General features: G+C 34.5%; 1 protein-coding gene across 1 annotated transcript in view; it reads left to right on the top strand.

Moving 5' to 3' along the window:
• LOC149776300 (dynein axonemal heavy chain 8-like) overlaps positions 1–24,646 on the top strand; it is a 565,538-nt gene that overhangs the window by 482,577 nt on the left and 58,315 nt on the right. Inside the window, exons 76-77 of the mRNA XM_089942774.1 lie at positions 22,019–22,209; positions 24,380–24,620. Coding sequence (XP_089798900.1) covers positions 22,019–22,209; positions 24,380–24,620 — 432 coding nt within the window. The remainder of the gene's footprint in view (positions 1–22,018; positions 22,210–24,379; positions 24,621–24,646) is intronic.

Genomic DNA, 24,646 nt, shown 5'->3' with positions numbered 1-24,646 from the left:
TGTGAAGAAAATTAAAAATCCTATTTGATTCTATTTAAAAAAAATCTTTTCATTGAAATAAAAGATAAACAACTCTTCTTTTCTTATAAATAGACAATGTACTGATTCATATTAATTTATTATTGTAACAGCAGAATCTAAATATATGTTCAGAACTTGTTGTTTTACTATACTATAAAGAGAATACATCTTATGGCAAAAAATACAGCTATCATTTATTTTTTACTTCAATCTCCTTTAAGAACATAAAAGTTATGCCATTTAAAAGTCTACTGGTTTTGAAGCCAATCTACTGATCAAAATATGTAAATCTTCTACTGTATTTGCTGGCCTATAAGTTGTTGTGGAGTACAAGTCAGAATCGCATTTTTGTCAATTTTCAATCCTTCATCCATATAAAAGTCGATTCGAAGTAAAAGACAAGGCCAAGTCAATACCGAGGCTTCATTTTTCTATGCTATAGTAACTTCTGGTTTCAATATTATTAATGGTAATACTGTTTCCTATTTATACTACTGGCAATTGTGATACTGCATCACTGATGCTAACATACTTTCTCCAGCTTTGATTTGGAGAGAGAGAGAGTACAACTGTAATCTGCATTGTTCAGTTACCTGACAGTGTGATCTTACTACTGTACAAGAAGAATGTTATATTCTGTTATCAACTGGCACAGCTAAATAAACACTCCATGCTTGTTTTAATTATGATATCCATTGCCAAAAGAGCCATGTGACTTAAATGCTATGTACATTACATGCTAATTAAAGGTGTAAGCTTTAGCCAGATTATTCCAGTTGAAGCCATTCTGAGTGCAAGATTAGGGAAATGGGGCTATTTATTGGGGAATCAGAAATGTGAAGAAAATTTGAGACAGAAAAACATAGTCACAAAAAAAAAAAAAAAAACGCTTTTTATAATACTTTATAATATCTGTGAAATGCTGTATCAAATTTACAGAAATGAACAATTTTATAATATTATTTAACATGTCATTTGTAATTGAAAGTGCATCCATCTTGCAATTTATTTTATTACCTGTACTAGAACTGTTCCATGCTCTAATAAAAAATAATGGTGAAGAGTTCACTTAACCATCTCCTACATCTGAGAATCCCTCAAATTCTTCATCTTCCTTATCAGAATGAAAAATGGCAGCCATATCAGGATTCAGATCATTGAAAATGTTCTCATTATTGTTGGCCTTCATCTCATCATCCTGATCTAGCTTCTCTTTCCCACCGACAATCTCTGCTTTAACAATGCCATTCACAATAGTTGACTCAGGCACTCTTTCCCATGCATCCTTAACCCAATGTGCAAATTGAGAATATGTAGTGTACTGCATACGTCCTGTGTTTATGAAACTGCTTGCCTGCCATCATCCAATTTTCCAACACCTTCGGTAGTTCAGCTTTGAAACAGCAATTAATGGAAATGTCTAATGGTTGTAATAACTTTATCATACCACCTGGGATGATGCCGAACAATGTCTTCCTGGTTTCAATGTTCTCAGCACTGATGTGAGCATGCATAGAATCCATGATGAGGATAGATTTCTTAGTGAGTAAAAATCCATCAACTTGATATGCAAAGTGATTCTATCTAACCATGTCCCCATCATGTTATTGTCAATCCTTTGGCATTGTTGTTCTTCTAAAAATCAGCATTGGTGGTGACTTACTGCCATCGGCAGAACATGACAGAACTACAGTAAAGCTTGACTTGTCAGGACTGTTGTCATAATGGTAGCACTGTTAAATCCTTCAAGCTCAACTGTTCTTTTCTTTGGAATGTCAAATGTTAACGGCACCTCATCCGTGTTTATCATGTTAATCTTTTCCAAATCGTCAGTTTTAATCTTGTCTTGTATGTACTCATGGAAATAGTTCAGTTTTCCACAATTAGTTCATGTGCCATATTAGTGCATTGTCTTTTACTTAGGCCCCTTCTTTGCATGAATCTAAGACATCATGGAGTACTGCCACCAAAATTTTAGTCACTAATTCAGTTGTAATTTCCTTGACCTTGAGTCTGAGTTTAACGGAGTTCATTCCACGAAAAATGGCGCATTGTGTCAAGACATATTCTTCTAATTTTTCCTCAGTATTAATCCATCTTGCTTTGCAGCCATGGCTGGCTTTCTTTTTCTTTTCTTCTTTTTTAGCACCTATTGCAACCTTAGCTTATGCCAATCCCAGACACATTCTTCACTTACGCCATATTTCCTGTGAGCAGCCATATTTCTGCTAATCTCTTCTATGAACTTTACAAATTCCAGCTTAAAAGCTGCTGTGTAAGACTTGTGTGATTTGATGGGAGGCATTGTGAGATAAGTTGTATAATTTGTAAAGGGATATGTATATGAATGGTTATGACTGAAAAGATTGATCATAACATGCCTAACTCACTAAAATGTACCAGTCCTGTAGCAATGAAAACAATACCCACGGCTAACTTCATTATTTACATACAGAGAAGAGAGTTGGCATCAGTTCTTGTGGTTCTTAATCCACATGATGTTGAAAACCATTACCGTAATTGATGCAGTTAATGATAAAGAATAGAGGGGTACTGGCAATATGGTACCTAGTAATGGTAGCCAAAGCCATTATCAGGGTTTAAACATTTGAGAAAATAGGCATTGATTGTTGTCAGAAACCAAATACCAGTTTATCAACTACTGGTATAATCATAGAGAGACACTAAAGTCACAGCTGGTTAAGAATGAATTTAGGGTGATGTGTTGATGTTACATTTTGCTTTAAACTGAAATGCAAAACTAAAAGTGGCTCATCGAAGATTGTCACGTTTGCCTGCCCGCGATTACGTAAGTCAGGAACAAAGGAATGGGTTAGCGCAATGAGTATGTTGACCCTGCACTGTTGTGGCATTTTGTGTTTGTACAAGAGCCACTCCTTAGATATTAAAATTTTCATGTAGACGTTGAAAGCTTTGTTCTAAGAACAAACGACCCTCGATGCTATTGTAAATCTCTCCGCTTTGACGGATGGCCTGAGGCTCATCTGTTAATCTGGACCGACTGGGGGTAGAATTGATACCCAATCAGAACTGAGGAAGGGTGGGGCCATAAATTCGAACCAGAAGTTAACAGTCATTTTGGGCTGGGAACGAATTAGTCATTGTGAAACACCGTGCTGACAAGTTTAGCAATAACTCCAGGAGCCACTCGTGATTTGGCGGGAAAAACCTTGGTACATTCAAGGGCAGAAAGCTTCGTAAAGGTCAGTGAGTTATTTGCTCGATTGTTGCAGAATGTTACGACATTGTAATTGTAATTATGTGCAGTATGTATATTTACTTACTAGAATTGTTAGTACGTAGAATTACCTTTGTATTGTTTAATTTACATGCGTACTTGAGAAATGAGCTATGATTATGTAGATTGCTCGCTCGTCAGAATTAATATTGTAATTCGCTATTTAGTTACTTCATGGTAAACTAGTATATTTATTAATGCGATATTCTAGATTTTGCAATTGTTGAATTAAATTGTAACTTTGGAAATGGTTGCAGTGTGTAAATTTAAATAATATGGATATTTGAATATTTGTATACACTTGTGGGAGTGTAATGTACAGAAATGCGTCGGGTTGTTGTGATATTGTTGAGAATAATGAGATAAAGAATATATATATATATATATATTGATGTGACGCAATTTAGTGATTTCTGTATGATAAGTAGGATACCGCTCTTATTGCAATGTTGTTTCTATAAGAACGTGTGGGTTTTTCGATGTGAACGAATGCGTGACCAAAGATGTAGATAGCCTTTATCTGATGATTGATTGATTGTTGATGTAGTATGAGGCGAGATGGCTAACACAAATGCTAATGTCCTTGTGTTTTTTGTAGGAAGCTTTTGGGGACAGACTACCGGGTAGTCAAGTCCCAAGTCTCATAGAGACAGGATAGAAGTAGGTGGAGAACAAGCCTCGTTGCTGGAGAAAGAGAGAGAAAAGGAGGAGGAGAAAAGGAGACAAAAGGGGAAGAGGATAGGAAGAATTGGAAAACGCCGGATGGAAGAAAGAAATTGGCGGAGTAAACACAGATGAGTAGAAACCAAGTACAGGGGAAAGCCATCTCACACTATAATCACGTGATGAAATATGTTGTCACATGGTCGAGAGGAACAAGATTGGTTGAGGAATTAATATCATTTAATTTGTATTAAATTGTTATTCTTTTGAAGTTCACCTTTGTGTTCTTAATAATTTAATTGTCGGTATTGCTGACTGGGGGCTCGGAGCTGAACCTCTCTCCATCACTAATTTCACTTCCTACAAAAACTAGCCAGGGTGGGAATTCCACAGTAATTCAAATAAATATTGGGAGCATCCCACCCCAACGCATAACAGTGAGTCACATAGAACTTCACAAAGATCTATGATAGTCCATCTATATATCTGAATTTTAATCTGTATTAAGGACTTCTTTAGTGAAGATATGACATTATCAATAAGTATGGGTTTAAACCATGGTATTTTATAAATGTTCATTGAATGCTTGCGTTATTATGGATTACATCACTGGTAAATTTCAAACTTTTGACCTCTGCTTCTATTTTTAGCAGCTGTATGGCTTAGTTAGGAGAGAACAGACTGGTTTTCTAACTTTTAATCTTTGCTTGCAGATTCTTTGTTCTGATTCATATCTGATACGGAGCCAGTCTGTTGGTATTTGGTGGTAAAAGTCAAATCAGATTTATTCTAGTTGATGCAAGTGTTAGAGCATAAAAAAATTCAAATAATTTCACAAATGGATTAGGAAAAGACGAAAAACCAATTCAGAGATGAATACATGAATTACACAATACAGCGTTCCATTCTAGGGCAGCTTCACGCCCCTTGCAGGCTGTTTAGAAAGGATTTTAATATTGGTCGTGGTGGTAAAACAAAGAAACCTTGAATTAGCTCATTTAACTAACTCCAATACTAAGGTAACTTCTTTTTTACACCCATATCTTAGGGAGGTAGAGCACTGTGACAGCTGATTGCACCATCCCATTATGGAGGTGAAGCACTGCAACACATCTCATGTTTGTGTTTCTCTCTGGGGCCCATTGTTATGGCACATGTGGTTCAGGAAGATGACAACTTTCAATAGATGGACCTCTCCCTCTGTGGTGATTACAACAAAGTTTCTCTGTTTTTGATCAGTTTGATGAGAACATTTACCTACCCACCTAAATGGCAAATTCAGCAATTTTGTAACAGTAGTGGCAGATAAGTAATTGCTGCTATTAAAATGTAGTTTTGGAAGTGGGGATAAAACTAATTTTAATTATGTAGTACTACCTGCTACTACTGCCAAATGCCCATCTCCCATCCTGCTTATATCTCTCGCATTATCATCATCTGTGGAAAAGATGTCAGGTAATATCTACCTTCTGCACATGACCATGTGGCATACAAAATGGTGCACAAAAAGGTCATACTGACTTTCCTCCACTCTGGGGGAGGATGTATTCACCTCAAATGGATGGTGAGTTTTCGGCACAAGAATGGGTTAGCTGTGCAGTAGTGGCAGGTAATTATTGCATAATTCAAATTTCACACCCATAAACCACATTTGAGTATAAATGAAACAAATTTATACAACTTTTTATGAAATACATGTGATATAGTTGTACTGTAAAATGGACTTTTGAATGTACAAACATTGATGCTGTTGTGATTGCTTGAATGAGCCTTTAATAGATAAGCAGCGGTGACAAATGTTTATTGTGATATAATACCATTGATTTTACTCATATTTCTAACAAAACTAGAGTATTTTGCAATAATATCATTCATGAGATTGAAGGATGATTGTATTTGTTGGCCATGAAATCAACTCCACAAGGATATAACCATCTTTGATTGGACACGGGTAACTGGAAATAACTTCATCCCTTTCCCACCATTGCCCCACCTTAAATTCTGGAAGGGAATCAGTTTGGAATTATATAACTTCCCAATGTTCCTGGTCCAGTTCCTTCTAATTTAACGTGTTAGATGCTACCATTGAGTTGGTAATAGTAGTTCAGATATTTATGCCAAAATCACAAAATGCTAGTCCTGGCATTCATTTTTCTTACAGGTTGACCAACTACATTCCCATCGACTTTGCATTAAACCATTTTCATTTCTACACATTTTTCAAAAGGGTCACACTTTTTGTGTCTGTGTCCTTCTTGATAATTAAAAATGCGATGTTTGGCAAGTTTGCCCATTCTATAAGTTTCTGTTACATGGAAATTCATTGGGAAAGGGCAAACTTTAGACCGGTCAGGAAGCTCATTACAACAATCATCTGTTAAATAATACATGGAATTGGTAATATAAGGTTCATTATGGAATGGGACCAGACAGACCAGTATTTGAAAATGGGATCTAAGACAGTATGAAAAAGGTCCATACCGAAGATAATCAGATTCATGTCAAGAAAAAAGCAGAATTTGGCTTCAAAACAGAAGACAATTTTGTCCTCTGAGAACTGTTTTATCCATTTCATTTTAACAAAAGGAAAAAATAAGACAGATATGGAAAGAGGTTATTGTTCCCAAAATGAACAAGAAATTTAGAGCTATCAGAATGGGAAATGTAAGTTTTGACAAAAATTGTTCAAAATGTACAAGAAACTAAAGGTTTAGTACATTGTATTGAAATGTATTTAATGTTCATTGTTTATATCAGTAAAGTACTGTTTCTCAGCAACACTTTTTCATTGAAATTTTTGTGAAACTAAAGTCATAAAATCTCACTGATATTTTCAAACATTTTGGCAAAATTTTAATTAAATTTGGTGGAATACCATCTTGGTGAAATGAGGTCATTTAAGTGATTTTTGCCTACCCTAAAACTCTGTAAATATGGCAGGTATGTATGCTCCATTACTTGTATAGTGAAAGAGTTCCAGCCAAGAATTTCAGCAGTGACCAAAAGAAATCAGTTTTGACACTTGTCCTACTTTATCGGTGTGACCTACAGTGTATGAGAAAGAGTGTGAGATATTCCATGATGAGGGATGTAATGGAGTTGGAGAACAGTTTTTTTTTTGTTGAAGGAGTGTGATGTTTGAAGAAAATTATGCTTTAGCTGTGAGGAGAAGTTGCCTAATAACTCTCAAAGATTGATCTGGTAATTTAAATACATGAATGGAAAACTGCTTGTAATTGCCTTTTTGTTTGGATTTCAATCTTTACTCCTGTCAGTGGGTTATAGGATGTATAATTTGCTATCAGATAATTTTTGTATATAGATCACTGTATCATATTTTTTCAGATAACCCATTTATAATGAAAGTATGTTAGAAAACAGGTTCTAAAATGACATTTACTTGTATTTGTGTCTTTTTAAATTAACTATAGTTTATCCTAAATTGTCTTGTCTAGTACAGCATTTGCTAGTTACTTGATATTTTATAGTGTATAAATCAGAGCAGCCAAGTGCTGTGCAAATATCTGGTAGTTATAATAGCAGCAAACTGATATTCTAGGTACAATAATAACTTCTTGCTAGTTTAAGTCATCCACACATATGGTAGACTCTATAAATGCATCAACATGCCAAATGGCCACCCAACCTGTCATGCATGAAAGATGGTGAAGGCTTTAAGGATGATTTGTTGTATAAAAGACTCCATAGAAGCCCAAAAGTGTTGCCTGCACATATGATACAAGGGATTTTTGATACACAACACTGGAACCATTCAAATCTAGCAGCAAAGTAAAACCTCCAAACAAAGAGATATTCTTAAACAAGGTTCAGTTCTTTAAATTATGCCATAGATCCCTTGCTGTTGTTGCATAGAATTACCAAGAAGGTAAGCATTAAGAAAGAAAAGAAGAAAATCTCAAAAAGCAAAATGTTGTGTAGTGTCATCATTTGCATGATCAAGTTACAAAGACAGAATTCCAGTGGTACTACAAGGTTGTAGCAAATTAATTTTCTATTAGATCCTATGATAGGCCAGGTCACCTGCTTGGCAGAATGTAAAAAATGTTAATTAGGTCCAGCACATGCATCTTCCTACAGGAGACAGGCTACATAATGATTTTTAAATGTACATATAAGATGAAAATGTAACCAGATAAAATTAGTACCTTTTGTGCTTGAAGAAATAGTGAAGGAGGTGATTGTTGGAAACTTGTGTATTAATGTTTGATGAAGCAATAACTGCTCAGAAGAAAAGGCAAATGGATGTTAAAGCACTGGTGAAGTGAATGTCAGCTTTTTGAAAGCTAGTATTTTTTAACATGGCAAAAAAGAAACAGTGGCAGATAGCCAATGGTAATCGTTGAAAGCTGCAGACACCAGTCTGGCCCCATTAACATCTTATCAAATTTTTATCTGATTGCTCTAAGATAAAAAAAAGTATTTTTTTGATGAAGTTCTAAAAGTCAAATGCTTTGCTGGTCTACTGGTTTTGAACCATTCCTTTTCCTCACATTATATTAAGGGAATGGAGTAGACAATCTTACATTTGATATGTACCGGTTTTTTAAATGGCAGCCAACAAGAAGGGAAGACATCCTAGAGCTTCAGCTAGAATTTTTTATGGATTATTTTTTGTTTATTGAGCTTGTGCCAAACAGATACAATATGTGGATATTAACTATACAGACCCATCAAAGCATCTCTCCAATCCTCAGTTAGAAATTTGCTCAGCATCACAGAAGATAATGACAAACAACAACATGCTATACTGCTCAAGGATATGAAGTGTTTTTAATTAATCCATGGTGGGGTTTCATTATCTTAAAAGCAAACTACCTGAGGATTTTAGCACTAGTGCTGTATGCAGACTTGCACTTCTTTTTCCTCATGTTGCAGAAACTTTGGTACAAAACTTTGACAGATGAATGGTTTGAGTATAAACTTGTCCATCCCAGGTAAATGATATTGGAATATGATGGAGTAACTTACAGTCATGTTGAGCACTAATGGTGAGCGGTTCTGGCTCAGAAGCACCAAACAAAAGAAAAGTACAGTGTTTTGTGCAGACCATATTAACATTGGCTTATGGAAATGCAAATGCAGAATGCTCATTGTAATTAAGCACTCAGTTACATCAGAAAGGACTGGTTTGAAAACTGAGACCATTAGGGGCCATGAAGAGTCAAGATTGGGAGGTTGTAGCAATGAACATTTCAAACTCATCAGGCATCACAAAAATGAAGTTTGAGATTGAAGCTGAGGAGGAAAGAATGAGAGAAACTGAAGAAAGAAAAAAAATGGATTTGAATAGAGTGGAAAAGAGATCAGAAGTTGAGCAGAATGAGAATTGGTGTGTGGAATAGAGGAAAGGTAGTAGAAGAAGAAGACGATAAGAAATAGAAAAACTGCTTCATCAAGCAACATCAGTGTTCAGTGAAGAAATAAAGACCAAGAATTAAGTAGAAATACAGGTGCCCCAAGAATGTTTGGAAGTGCAGAGGCAATTATGATGGATGCTGAAAAATGTACTCAGGAAATTTGTATTGTGTATTATGTATATATCAATTTCATCATTTATTACACTGGATTGATAAGACAGTATTCAAGAAATAATGTGCCTAATGCTTAATGGTCACTAGATTATGTACTCCAGAGGTATACATTATATGATAGATAGCACTGAATTTGACAGCTTTTTGGTTTAAAGTATCTTTATTGTGTTTTATTTTCTTTTATATACAACAACAATGCTCAACATGGAGCAGAGGTTAGTGGCTTTGGCAACATTATGCTATGTTTAAAATGATACATATACAAAGATAATTTCATCTTTTGGAGGTTTTTTTGCATTCATTTGTTTAATTTAGGTTACTTTATAATATTGTATTGATTAAAAAGCATTTTTTCAAAATGATTGTGTGCATAGAGCAATATTAGCTATCAATGTAGCAGTAATTTAGTATGTTTCATAGTGACATTATTTAATGTTCTGATTATGGCAAATTATCATGCGCTTCACTTACATAAAGGAATTCAAAGCATATAATATACTTGCATCTTGGTGATTAATAAAAATTGTATTGCAAAAAATTATTACAACAATGATGTTACAGATTAACTATCTGTCATGTAACTTAAACATACACATAATAAATATAGTAATTTGCCATGAAACTGAATCATTCATAAAAGAAATTGGTCTCACAAAAATAGTTATAATAAAATGTATTTGACATTTTAAAAATATTTGATTATTTTAGCAGCTGACTTTTGTGAAGTCACATACCTTAGCTGTGCATTTTTATTAATGTCAAGAAATGACATTTATTTTTTTCAAAGTGAAATGTGCATAAGTAAATATGTATTAATAAGATTGTGATTGAAATAGTTTATTTTATCCTTTTTTCAGTGTCATTTAAATAATATTGTAATGTTTTATGGTGATATAAGGAATAAATAAATAATTTCAGGTAAATGGTTTTATTACAGGCACATGCTATACAGATGGCATAAGACCATCATTTTTCTGTAGGGTTTTGAAATAGGCATGGTTTGTTATATGAGCTGAATGAGGCAGGGATACAGTTACTTCATAGATACTAAAGTTTTTCCCATATTTCCCATATATTTTGGCTTCCAAATCCGATGTACATCTGTATAATCAGAATAGGATTTCCTATGTTTATCAATATATTTTGTCAGAAAAGCAGTGGACACACTGCTCCAGTGACATTAAATCCATTATATAACCTATAATTGCATGAAACTGGTTGATTTTCAGAAAGTACATGTTAAAATATTTAGAAAATTGAAGGATGTATGATCTGGATATAACATCAGTAACTGTGAATTCATTTTACTCATGGAGCTGGACTATTATACTTATTTGAAATCACAAATGAAAATGCATAAGATGTTTTTATCACAAATTAAACTTGGGTCACAGCTGAAAAATGCACAAATTTAAGTGGAGTGATGGTGTAATGCTTCTACAAACACTGAAAAACTAAGAAAATTCACATTATATTACCAGATGCTGCATGGATATTGCCCTTTTATACTTTTTATAGTAAGTGCAAGAGAGGTTAATTTTATATATATATATATATATATATATATATATATAAACCATCAGCATTTTTGGTTTATTATGCAGTCAGGTTAATAATGTAACAGATTTTTGTCTTGCTGCCATTTTTGAGCATTAGTTCTTAATGGAACTTACGTCATTCTGAACGACCCAAATAGAAATTTTGTGACTAACCTACTTTTCTTTGACACATATGACTTTTTTCTATAAAGCCAGTCCAGTTATAGAAGTGTAGAAGTTTTATTTTCCAAAAACAGGAATTGTGTGTTCATGGAATTCGGTCATGATCATTTTTTATACCACCCAGAAGGAATATAGGTTACAGGGATGTACTTTTTGTCAAGATCATGGCTCAGTATTTTATATTTTCTGTTATACTTTCCCTTCTGCTCCATAACTTGAATGCCATTTTAGGGATGAAACATGATGTACTTGTACACCATCACTAGAAGGTGCATCATGTACCACATTGGAGGTCCTATATTCAAGGTCAAAAAAACATCTCAATATTTTATAATTGCCGTAACACTTTTCCATCCACTTTTTAACTTTAAATTCATTTGAGATAAAGGGTTATAACTTGGTATTCTTATGTACATAATCACAAGACAGTGTGTCACATACCACATTGGGGGTCCTGTTTCAAGGTCAAGGGTGCATGCCATTATTATGTTTTCCATCACACTGTCCTTTCATTTCAGTAAATTTTAAGGAGTTTGAGATTCAGACATGAAACTTGTTATATTTAAGTGTCTCCCCTAAAGGTGCAAGATCAAGAGTCCAAAATCCCTTTAGTTTAGATTTGGGGATCAGATTAAGTACACACAAAAAAACATGGTGTCAGAACTGGGAGTCAAATAAAAACTGGGGAGTGTCTCTGAGGCACAAACAAGGATACAGGGAAACACTTTATTTGTACATTCATTGCAAGAAAATGTGTATTGTACTACATGTCTATTGTATTTTCAAGATTAAGGCCATAGCTCAGTATACTGTTCCCCCATTTTAGTGTACCTAAGTATCTTGTAAATCCACTTCTAACATAAGCAAGTTTGGATCACATTTTTTCTTACAGAAAATATCCACAATATAGACCCATGTTTGCTGAACATGAATACAATCACATTCAATATTAAAAATAAATCCTTGATATATTGCTTGTTATATCATTAAATATTGCAGTTAGTGTGCACAAATTAGGAATCAACAACTTGAAATTTGCAACATTTAATAAGAAATCATATATTGTTAAATTTTCGTTTAAAAAATAATTCTCAAGACAATGTAAATAATCATTTACATCAAAATATTGATCAATGAAAATGTTGTTAATGCCTACTGGTGGCAGCATTGTAGAAAAATAAAGACCAGTAAAGTAAGTCTTGTTAAGTGGAATTCAGTTTCAGTGTAATCCTCTTAAAAGTGGTATGTCTGTTGAAACATGAAAAGTCTCAGTTGACTATCTAAATGATGCTTATGAGCATTCCTGGAGACTGCTGACTCTTTTTCTCTATGGCTTTCCAAAGTGTTTGTTGCATTGTTACCAATTAACCCTGGCAGTGCTGTGTTGTTTTGGGATGACCTTGAAGCCAGTGCTGATTTGTTTCTAACTGCCATCTATGTGTATGCTGAATTGTTTTAGAACAATACAGACTTTTGGGGCCAAATTCATATAACAACTACAAAACTAGTATTTATAATCAGGTTGCTGTAAAATTGTATAAAGTGATGCATATATACATGCAGATTGCAAACACTAAAAATGTCAGTGAGAATGATATGTGTTCATGGTTACCATAGCAACCAAATATAGAAAATGGGTGGAAAAGTAAGTTTTGACCCAAAAAATCAAATATAGTGTATACTTTTCCATCAGATATTGTCATTCTGAATGTTTACATGGACAGTTAATTTGTTTCTACATATTACACATCCTCAGTTCATTACTTTTAGGCCTTTGCTAGATAATTAAAACTTTATTTTCAAACATGTCTCTACATTTCATTATGGTACAATATTTAGATGGTGCAATATTTATGTAGTTATTATTCACAAATTTTCTCCACATATAGCATAATTCCATTCACTTACATAGTTCATTGATAAGGAAAAAATACTAATCTTAATTATAAATTTACTTCAGTTGCCATAGCAACCAAAAAGTAATGTTAGTGTTTGAAAGGTTTAAAAGACTTTAAAATAATATTGATGGCAGAATCTTTTATCCAACTAAATACAGCATTCGTTGTTCAAAGAATTCAATATTATTACGTTGTTTTAATTATGAACGTAAAATAATAATTATCATAATGTAGAACAATTATATTTGTCATGTTTTAAGGTGAAGAGAATACTGGTTATGCAGTCATACTAACGGAGAACTAGTTATCTCAATTGTTGAAAGGCAGATGCCTTACAGATTTTTTATGTAAACATCTCTGTAAGCAATTACTGTTGGTTGCAGGAATAAATTTGATGAATAAAATTATCTCAATACATGTGACAAATGTAGTAACAGAAAAAATCCATCGGCAGATTTGCTATCGATTGACTGCAGTGGACTATAATTTCATCACACCCTGCAAATGAAACAAATATAAAATTTTCATTCAAAATTAAAAAAATACTGTTAAAATTTATTTACTTCCACAAATATCAGTGGCCTACCAAATATACGTATTTAATTCTTTTACATTATAGTGTCTACATCTGAATGATTTGAATGTAGTATCATCAGATAGAGCAATATTATCATAGCCATTAGTTGGGTCTTCTCGCGATACAAGAGTAGTGTACCAATTTTCGGTTATATATGGTAATGAAACAGCCAAAGAACAACAGTGTGCTACCAAGTTAGCTCTTTGATTTTTACCGCCAAGTGAGGCAGAAATAAACAACAGTAGGAACACACTGAGATGGAGTTCAAAAACACTTCGGAGCTATTGTGTCCGGTACACATGTATGATAATGATACTGGTTTAAGTGGGTTCCATAGATTCAAAGGTTTTCCAGCCAGAAAGCAAATAGAAACACGGACAACGGAAGCAATAGGCGAGGAAGAAGTTAGCCAAGGCACCTTCCCGCCTGGGGAGAAATAACGGCCTTTCTTAGGGCAACAAATTGCCATTTATCTAATGGGACCAGTTTAGCTTGGTTTCCTAATTCGATAAAACCACACAAAGTTGTCTACATTCAACATCCAGTGAAGACACTGATAGAAGCAGCCGAAGTTTTAAGCGGGTTCCATAGATTCGAAGGTTTTCCAGCCAGAAAGCTAAGGGAAACACGGACAGCTGAAGCAGTATGCAAGGAAGAAGTTAGTAAATGCACCTTCCTGCCTGGGGAGAAATAACAGCCCTTCTTAGGGCTACAAATTGCCATTTATCTAAGGGGACCAGTTTGGCTTGGTTTCCCAGTTCAATAAAACCACACAAAACTGACATGATCATTTTGGTTGCGTGCATGAAATTTTAAACCCAATTACCTAACAGTGACTAAACTTTTATTTGTCACTTAGACAATTAGAAAAACAAAATTGTTAGGGCATCTCACTATGTACGCTATGTACTAGTACTATTTCAATTGTTAGGAGTTAGGAACATTATCAGACTCATTTGAATTTGACTCAGTTGCACAGGTGGCTCACACAATATTGGTTGGATATAATTTGGCTAAGTATGGGCAGGTTGTCTGATGCCGGAACTCCCCTACACTTCCCACATCCGGACATTCGTACAAAGGGCGGAGATGTGGAACAATTTCCACTCACCTAAAATTGGTGTCCCAGTGGGATGTCATTGTCACCAACCAATCGCGACTGATGTTACAACTGCATTGGTCGACAGCAGAGTGATTGGTAAACAGAAAATTTATTTTAGTATCATGAGTGCATGGGTCCATTCCCACTCATGAAACAACCCTCCAATCAGACCTCTATGGGAACCAAAAGGACCCGCAGCTGAAGGCTATAATTGCCAGTGTACCTTGTACACACAAATGCCTGGGGGATGAGGCTCTTTTTCCTTCCCCCAGGATCAATTATCAGGTCGCTGTGCGACCATTAACAGTGGTACATGCACAACGTATGCACACCACTATAATCCAACTAATCAATCAATCAATTTTCCAACACACGGACGTGATGGAAAACATTCAGTTATTATTTAGTTTTATTTTATTATACCTTGGCATATAGATTGTATTTTCCGAATTATATTCTTCTGGTTTGTAAAAAGGAAAAAGCGCTGTGGCACTATATAATTATTTGGAAGTATCCTTGAATTTGCTTGGAGGGTTTGGGGTTATTATTGTGTATCACTATCATTTGAAGTTTATTTGAGTTTGAATTTCTGAAGTGTAAACATGGCAGGATGCATTTGCATATAATTGGTCACAGCTTTGTTGTCAGGTTGTCCAGGTGCGCCTGGTTGCCAGCAACATGTTGACAACCAAGTTCATTAATTGTGACAATGGATGGACGCCTGGGGGTGCAGGTACAGTCTTTTCTTAATTAGGCAACAAGCCTAGATCTTTTACCGGATGTAGTCCTCATCAAGCTTGGGGAAAATGATGTGGGGTTTGTAGACCCAAATGTTATTGTGGGCCAGATTTTGCAAATTGTGCCAAAATTTATTTGATTCTGGTGTACTTCATGTTTTCGTTGGAACTATGTTACCATGTTACCGACCAGGGGGAATATCCCGTTCTCACTATGGGCAGAGAGCCCGTTTAATTAATCTTGAGCTTTCGAGGGTCTTGGAGACCAGTACACGTATTTCTTTGTGTCGCTTTGAGGGATTCCGTGGGATCTATATGCATAGTAACGGTGTGCATCTAATTTGTACTATCCCATACATATATACAGTAATCAGCATCAACTGAGAATGGGACAGCTGCGAGACTGCAACTACTTAGCAGCCACCAGATTGTTTACATCAACGTCCACTGTTGACAACAGACTTTCCTGGGCAAATAAGTCGGTTTGAATATTTGTTTCACTGATGTTCTCTTAGTGATGCAGAGCCGTGATTTTCGAGACAATTACATATGCTATCTCCCTGTTATTATTATCACACGATTAATGATTGCCCTAGATTGGACATCCATAGATGTCACCATCCTGTGCCATAAAACTATGGTATCTGCACACAGAGCTAGGTGATGTTTGACCATAACTATATGGTTCCCACATACACAGCCAGGTGACGTCATCCATAAATATATGGCTTCCGCACTACCAGGGTTAAAAGTAGATCTGATTTTTATTATTACATTAATCAAAGCAAATAAAGAAGGTTTGAAATAAAAAAAAAACTTTTTAAAGGCATGCAAATCCTATCTAAATAAGAACTATTCCTCACTGTCTTCTGTGAAATCATTTCAATTGGCCAATTAACTATTTTGTTAGATATTATGTTAGTGACAGCAATAAAGTATCACATTAATCAGTCGTTTACTCCAGTCATTCAGAGATGTGATCAAGGGTGTCAAAAGAACTAAACAAAAGGTGTGCTATATGCATTGAAGAATAAGCATTATAGGATTAATGATGGAGACACAAGATCAAAAAGTATGCGGTAAACTAAAAATTCATGAGTTGGCATTCATAGGTTTGTTCAAGGATAAGTAGAAGCATGCACTGAAATCATACAGCAATATTTTTCGATAAAACGATAAAAAATAACATGGAAGTAAGTTTCAACATTGTTCTTCCTCCAGATAAATGGCAGTCAATTTTTGAAAGTCTGTTTCTATTGTGAGTCAACACTATCACTTGAATGTATCAACAAATATTCAAAACACAATTACAAAGCAAGTACCTAGCCAGTATACACCTTACTTCTCACCGTCGATCTCTGTGCCTTTCAGAGCTACCTCAGTAACTTGCTCCCTTGCTTATTTTGCAGTCTGTTTTTGGACTGTCATGCACAAGTTTATGAAGGAGAAACTAAAGCACTTTGAGATTAAGGGATGAATATTGGTATACCTGTAATATCATCAACAGAATGTGTGTCAAAACTGTACTTCATTAGGAGTTCTCTCTTCAAGTTGGTGATCAAGGCTCAGTATTTAATGATCTCTGTTACATTTATTTTCACTATAAAGCTGTTTAAGGTTAATGGATGTAAATTGATGTACAGGTATATCATCGTTAGTAAGTGTGTTTCTATACCACAGTGAGGTTTTCAAGAACAATGTCATAGTGCTACCGACCAGCTGACCATTACATTCTGACAGCAGGTGTTACTGAAATGATGAGTAAATTATGCCATTAGGAATAAATGTAATAGCAAATTTTTTAAAACTATTATCATTGAAGTCAAATCCAGATTTTGGCTTGTCTGGGTTTGGTTCAGATCTGGGTTTTCATGTTAGATTCAGTGAGTTGGTCAGAGACTGGGACTAAATTTATTGGAGTACCAGACATATAAATCTGCCGATGTTTTTCATGGAAAATGCCTGTATGATTAAGCTTAGCTTTGTCCATTCTATTATTCTCTAGAAAGGTCATCCAACAAATGAAACATGTATAAGGCAAAAGAGACAAGTCTGATAGTGCTGTGATATTTTGGGATGACCTTGAAACCAGTGCTGATTTGTTTCTAACTGCCCTCTCTGTGTATGCTGAATTATTTCAGAACAGTACAGACTTTTTGGACATATAACAACTACAAAACTAGTATTTATAATCAGATTGCCGTGAAATTCTACAGAGTGATGCATATATTCATGCAGATTACTAACACTAAAAATGTCAGTGAATATGAAGTGTATTTACAGTTACCATAGCAACCAAATAGAGAAAAATGGTGGAAAAGTATTTTGTGACAAAAATTCAAACATAATGTAAACATTTCCATCAAATATAGTTATTCAAAATGTTTACATGGACAGTTAATTTTTTCTACATATCACATATTCTCAGTTCATTACTTTTAGGCCTGTGTGAGATAATTCAAACATGACTTCAGACATGTTTCTACATTTCAATATGTTACAATGATTATTTGAAGCACTATTTATGCAGTGTTATTATTCACAAATTTTCTCCATATAAAATATAATTCTATTCACTTATAGTTTACTGATAAGGAAGCAATACTAATCATAATGAAAATGATACATATAGATTTACTTTTGTTGCCATAGCAACCAAAAGTAATGTTAGTGTTTGAAATGTTTAAAAGACTTTTTTAAAATAATATTGTTGGCAGATTCTTTTATTCAACTACAGCATTCATTTTTCACAAAAATCAATGTTTTCAAGCTGTTTTAATTATGAAGGTAAAACAATATTTGTCATGATGTAGAACAGTTATATTTGTCATGTTTTAGGATGAAGAGAATACTGTTTATGCAATGAAGTCATACTAATGGAAAACTAGTTTTCTCATTTGAAAATTGTTGGAGGGCAGATGTCTTGCTGAGTTTATTGTAAATATATCTAGAAGCAATTACTTTTGCTTGCAATAAGAAATTTGACAAATACAAGTATCTTGATACATGTGACAAATTTAATAACTGACACAAAATCCATCTGCTGGTTTGTCATTGACTGCAGTGGGCTCTATTTTTTCATCACACCATGTAAAATGAAATGAACGTAAAGTTTTCATTCAAAATAAAAAATATGGTTGAAAACGTTAGGATTTCATCCATGGGTTTAATGACTTTTAGAGTTATTTCTAGAATCATAATACATAAAATTTTACTTTTGCCAGCTTCAGTACTAATTATTATACATGTCTTAACTTTCCTTTACTATCAATTAACATGCAAACTGAATACATATCAATAGTATGGGATATATTACGACTTTGATTTCTTTAATAGCTTTATAATAAATGCCTCCTTTAATGTATGACTGCACTTTTAATTTTAGAATGTTTCTTTACAACTCAAGTTGTTTAAAAATCATACTTTTAATACATCTTCTAATGTTCAGCTAGTATGAGCACAACCTACCAAATAGATGTAATATCATCAGGTTGAGCAATATTATCACAGTCATTGGTTTAGATCTTCTCTAGGCGCAATAGTGTAATATTTTTTGGTTACATATGGTAATGAAACATCAGCTGAGAATTAAATGCCAAGTGTTACCAAGCCAAGTGAGCTCTTTGATCTTTGCCGCCATGGGAGGCAGAAATAAAAACAGTATGAACTCTGAGATGCGAGTTTGCAACATTGGATGGGGAGCTCTCATGTCCAATACACATGTATGAGAGTGACATTGGTTGTCAGGTATTCTTTTGAGCGGAGCTGTATATTTGAGAGGCCTGAAGGTCATTATTACCGAAAATTAACATAATTATTTCTCGTTGATTATAAATTATAGAGCAATAGTTGTGAGGTTTTCAATGATAATTATTTATTTCAGACTGCCAAAATATTTTATACTAAATAGATTTCTCAGCAACAATCTTAACATAATAAAACTTCTACGTTGTCAAACGTGTTAGAAAAATAAAAAAGAACAAGCTTTGTATTATCATTTTCCCTACCTCTGAAACTAGCCCAGTAAAAAGGAAACAAAATTAAGCTGTCAAAATTTCCACCAGGTCGAAAGTTCAGCTCTTGTACGAAGGTCTTGATTATTAGACTCCCGAGTCACGTACATTTCACATTGTTGTCCATTTCCTTTTCAACTTGATTGTTGAGAGAGAGATGTCTTGTGCTTTTTTCTTTAAAAATAAATTATAATTTACAATATGAGGCAAGGAAAGGAATACATTAGAGTCAAAACCTGACACATTTCCGATAAACAGTTGGTCCCTTTCCAGCGTGTACAGTTCTCACTTGTGATGTTACAATGTATCACCCAATATAAGAAAAAGCTCTGTACATGACAGACTTGTTGACAAGCTTGGCTACTAGATTAAGCTCAGTTTAGTGGAATTTAAGTTGTTACTGAATGGGATAGCCATGTCATAGCACTTGTATATCAACACGTGATATTGTCAGAGCACTTCCATTATCAACACGTGCAGAAAATCAATTCTCAGATATGGAAAACTGTGTAATGTTATTTATACCTCTTCACACACAAAGCCCTAACAAACTTTATTCTATTTTGGACAATCCCACACATATATAAGGTAATCTGCGGCAACTGGCAATGAGACAGTTCCGAGACTACAACTACTTAACAGCCACCATATTGTTTACGTCAACGTCCACTGTTTACAACAGACTTTATTGGGAAAGTAATTATGTTGTAATATTTGTTTTACTGATGTTCTATCACAGTGATGCAGAACCGTAATCTATTGGGCGATTATATGTGCTATCTCTCGGCTATTATTAGCACAGGATTAATGATTGGACATCCGTAGACGTCACTGTCCTGAGCCATAAATATATGGTTTCTGCATACGAAGCCAGGTAACGTCATCCATAAATATATGGCTCCCACACTACATGGGTTAAAAAGAAGTCTGAACAATTAACACATACATATTAAAAGGAATATGAAGGGATGAAACCACTATAACTCTCTATCATCACATAAATAATTTAAAAGTGTGTCACATTGGTGGTCCCATCCTAACTGACAAAATCAATAATCAGGTTTTTATTACATTTATCCTTCTGCTCTGTAACTTGTCAAAGATAAATGGTGGACCGCTTGGGTGGCCTAGTGGTTAGAGCATCAGCCATGGATGCTGGAGGTCATGGGTTCAATCCCCAGCCGAGTCATACCAAAGACTTACAAAAATGGTACTAACAGCTGCCTCGCTTGGTGCTCAGCATTAAGAGGTTCGTATTAGGACTGGTTGGCCTGGTGTCAGGATAATGTGACTGGGTGGGACATCATGCTATGTGTCTGCAGCATGATGCCCCAGTGCAAGACATTACTACAAACTGTCATACTGCAGACAACTTAACGATATGACTGAAAGATTGTTAAAGCTACATTAAAAATCCAAATAACACACACACACACAAAGATAAATGGATGAACTTGGAATACTGATGTAATGTCTCAAGGAGACATTATGTGATTTAGTTCTTATTCTTAAGGTCACAGATCAATATTTCATGTTTTCTCTTGCTTCTGTTTTTTTAAGGTACCTGGATGAACCATTGTACTCTTGTGCTTGTTGGTTTGACAACATCATATGTTTCAGTTTCAAGTTTGATTAGCAAGGTCAAGGTCACTGATCCTTTTTTAAAACCTTTTTAAGATGGGGAGAATCTTGGTTACTTTGATGTATGCCCAGCAATTTTACAGCTCTGACTTGAAAATCATTCAGATTTCGTGATTATCACATTTATAATTTCACCATGGAAGGCAGGGAACTAAAATTCACTGAATTTGGTCATTATTATTTGATTTGATCCAAGATTAGTTTTCACCTTGATATTGATGAGACCTTCATCGAGTTAATCTGTTATGATTCTATTTTATCATTAATCAGTCATAGCCCCAGATTGTCAGACTCGCCCAGTTTTGTTTTCAGACAGTAACTCACTCAGATATAAGTGTGCATGTGCCACTTTTGTGTTGAGGTGGTGTGAAACACCACTGTTTATTCTATGACAAGTGTTACAATGATAGTTATTGTTATGAAATTGTTATCACAGCTATAATTACATGTAATATGCCAAGATTCCATTTAAAGCTTGGTAATATTTGTTCTTTTCAAGCTCATGAAACAAAATACTAGTACCAACAATTAATTCACATTTGAAACCCTCAATGTATACTGCTATTTTTACACTAACTTTCATTTTAAGTTTTTATTATCACTGCTTACATATGCACTACACATTTTAACCAAAACTGAATTTTGATTGTACATGATTATGTAGAAATGATTGTCATAATACCATATCAATAAAGACCCTGTTATTTGTTCATGAATTTACCCAAAATGATGACTGTTCATTTTGAACTTTCTGACCAACTTTGAAAAGTATTTGCAAGAAATATGGTGTTCTTTCGGTATCTTATTTCTTACTTTTGAATATTGTTTTTCTAGGTCAGAGAAGACTCCAGTTCCATCAAAAAGGATTGGAAACATCATTGAATATTTGACCTATGAAGTATTCAGATACACTTGCAGGAGTCTGTATGAGTCTCACAAGTTCCTTTTTACTCTGCTAATGACGTTCAAGATTGAGTTGCAAAATGGAAGGGTCAAGCATGATGAATCACAGACCTTCATTAAAGGTTTGTGAATTGCAGGATTTAAAATATCAGAACCAGTTATCTCTATTTTCTGTTACTGAGGTATGTTAAAACAATTTTTTTCCAGGCACTAAGTCAGTATGCTTCTTCATTAATAGCCTAGGATTGTACAGAGTTATGCAATTATAATTGATGGAACAAACTTCATTAGCATCATCACACTGTGGGCTTTATGTTTAAGACATCTGAGGATGCACAAGTATAAAGGCACTTGCCTACCATTTTTAAAATTTTGGGATTATGACTGGCTCATGGGATAGATAAGTTGCCCAACTTTCCACAGACATAGGTTGGAGGTAAAGACCTGCATATCTCTTGAGCAGCTGTAATCAGGTCATCTCTTTTTTTTAATGTTCTATACACTCCCCTTAGCTAAATTTTCTTTGTTATTCTGATATTACTCATATGTTGATATCTTGTGTTTGTATAGGCCAGCTTAGGAACATTTATTGTTTTCCTAGCAATACTTTGTGCAGAGCTATAATTTGAAATAGTCCATCTTGAGTAACCAATTTCAAGCACGGTAAACAGACCAGGAGGTTTGCAAATTTGGTTAGGATTTTTACTTTGAATCTGAAGGATTTTATTAACCACTTGCTTGGAATGCAAATAGAAAAAAATGACAACTGTTAAACGTATTTACTTTTTTGTATTTAAAGATGTGCATCATCTCATCATATCAGTCTATTCTTAGTAACATGCTGCCTTGCGTACTGTCTTATATGTAGAACAAACATTTTTTAACCTTCATAGTAGACTATCACCTGGTTATATTAGTGGCAGTCCTCATCATTGTTGATCTCAGCACTCTGGAGATGATGTATTACTGGATCCAGGTTTCCACTGGAGTCAGTCTGAATGGCATGAAAATGGAAAATGTCCATTTAGTATCTGCATTGGAATGGGGAATTGTTAGTACAGTTCTTTTGAGTCCTCCAGGAAGTTTAAATTGTTTCCTGCCTTTGGGAAATTCAGGTTGCTGCCTGCCTGCCAGGCTTAGTGCTATCTGGGTTAGACTTGGAAAGTTGTTCTTAAAATTGACTTAAATTGGTCAGATTCAGCTGAGCTGTATTTCTGAAGAAAATCATTTAAAAAAAATTCTTTGTTTTCATGCTTTAATAATGTGGCAATATTGCAAGTTGGATTTAAATCATCCATAAAAATTAAAAGCCCTTATTCTGACAGGATTCTTTCAAATGAAATCAGTCAAGATCTATTTGGCAGTTCTTAAAATGAAGTCATTTTTAAAAAAAATAATTGTTTTCTTTGTACCAGTGGCCAGTTTGATTGTAGACTGACATCATTTTGTACAATGTAAAGTGCATACATGTGAAACTCCTGGCCATGATGGTTTTCCTACCAAGATTAGGGGTAACTCCCATCGATCACTGAAATCTTTTGCATACTCAAAATTATTATTTAAAAAATTCCTGAACATAAAGGTTTATTTTTTTCACCGTGCTTCCATTTCAGTATATTTACAGTAAAGACTTCCTATGACCCCATGATGGTGGACTGGCTAACACAGAACAAACATGACACTTTTAACTGCTAATTCAACAGACAATATCTTAGAAATAATCACTGGATTATACTATATGTGATAGTAGTATTCAAAAGACTGACACACATATAAAGATATTGCAGTATTCATGTGCAAATGATACTAATGTGCCCAAAAATATAGATAAACTGATAAAAGAAAAACATAAGAACCTTCAGACAGTTGTTTTCATAACATGTACTAACAGCACTGGAATAAAGTTCTACAGAAAGTACACTGCTGACCCAGATTTGGCAGTTCAGATTAATACAGTGTCAGCCAGATGATTGATCTCAGACACAATTTGGCCACTTCCTTGTGTTTTTAAATTTATTTAAAATAAATCAAGGAGGAAAATATTTCCAAAGGGAAGAATAATGTTATTAAGACATTTTAATAAAGATGGTAAAACTGTTGTCTGTAGTTTTGTGCAAGAGTGGTGGCATAAGTTTTAATTTTCAAAAGCTTTAAGGCAAATTTTCTGAGCGATTTCTTTTTTTTCTTAATAACTTTTGGGACAAGGGGAAAAAAAGATTTTTCCTTTCTCAAGATCTAAGCAATTACACTAAAGTCTAATTTTTTTGTGACATGTTATTGTCCTATTTACAGGAGGAGCTGCTTTAGACTTGAATGCTGTGACTCCCAAACCGGCCAAATGGATATCAGACATAACCTGGCTGAACCTGGTACAACTTAGTGTTCTTCACCAGTTCAGTGAGATCCAGAATCAGGTGATGCGCAACAACCGGGCTTGGAAGGATTGGTTTGATACAGATGCACCTGAAGAAGAGATAATACCAGATGGATATCATACTTCATTGGATGCTTTCAGAAAGCTACTGCTCATCAGGTTGGATAGTGTTATACATATAAAAG

This window comes from Sinohyriopsis cumingii, chromosome 18 (genome assembly GCF_028554795.1).
Source record: "Sinohyriopsis cumingii isolate HCF-2022 chromosome 18, ASM2855479v2, whole genome shotgun sequence".
Lineage (NCBI taxonomy): Eukaryota > Metazoa > Mollusca > Bivalvia > Unionida > Unionidae > Sinohyriopsis > Sinohyriopsis cumingii.
This window is presented reverse-complemented; position numbering and strand designations above follow the sequence as displayed.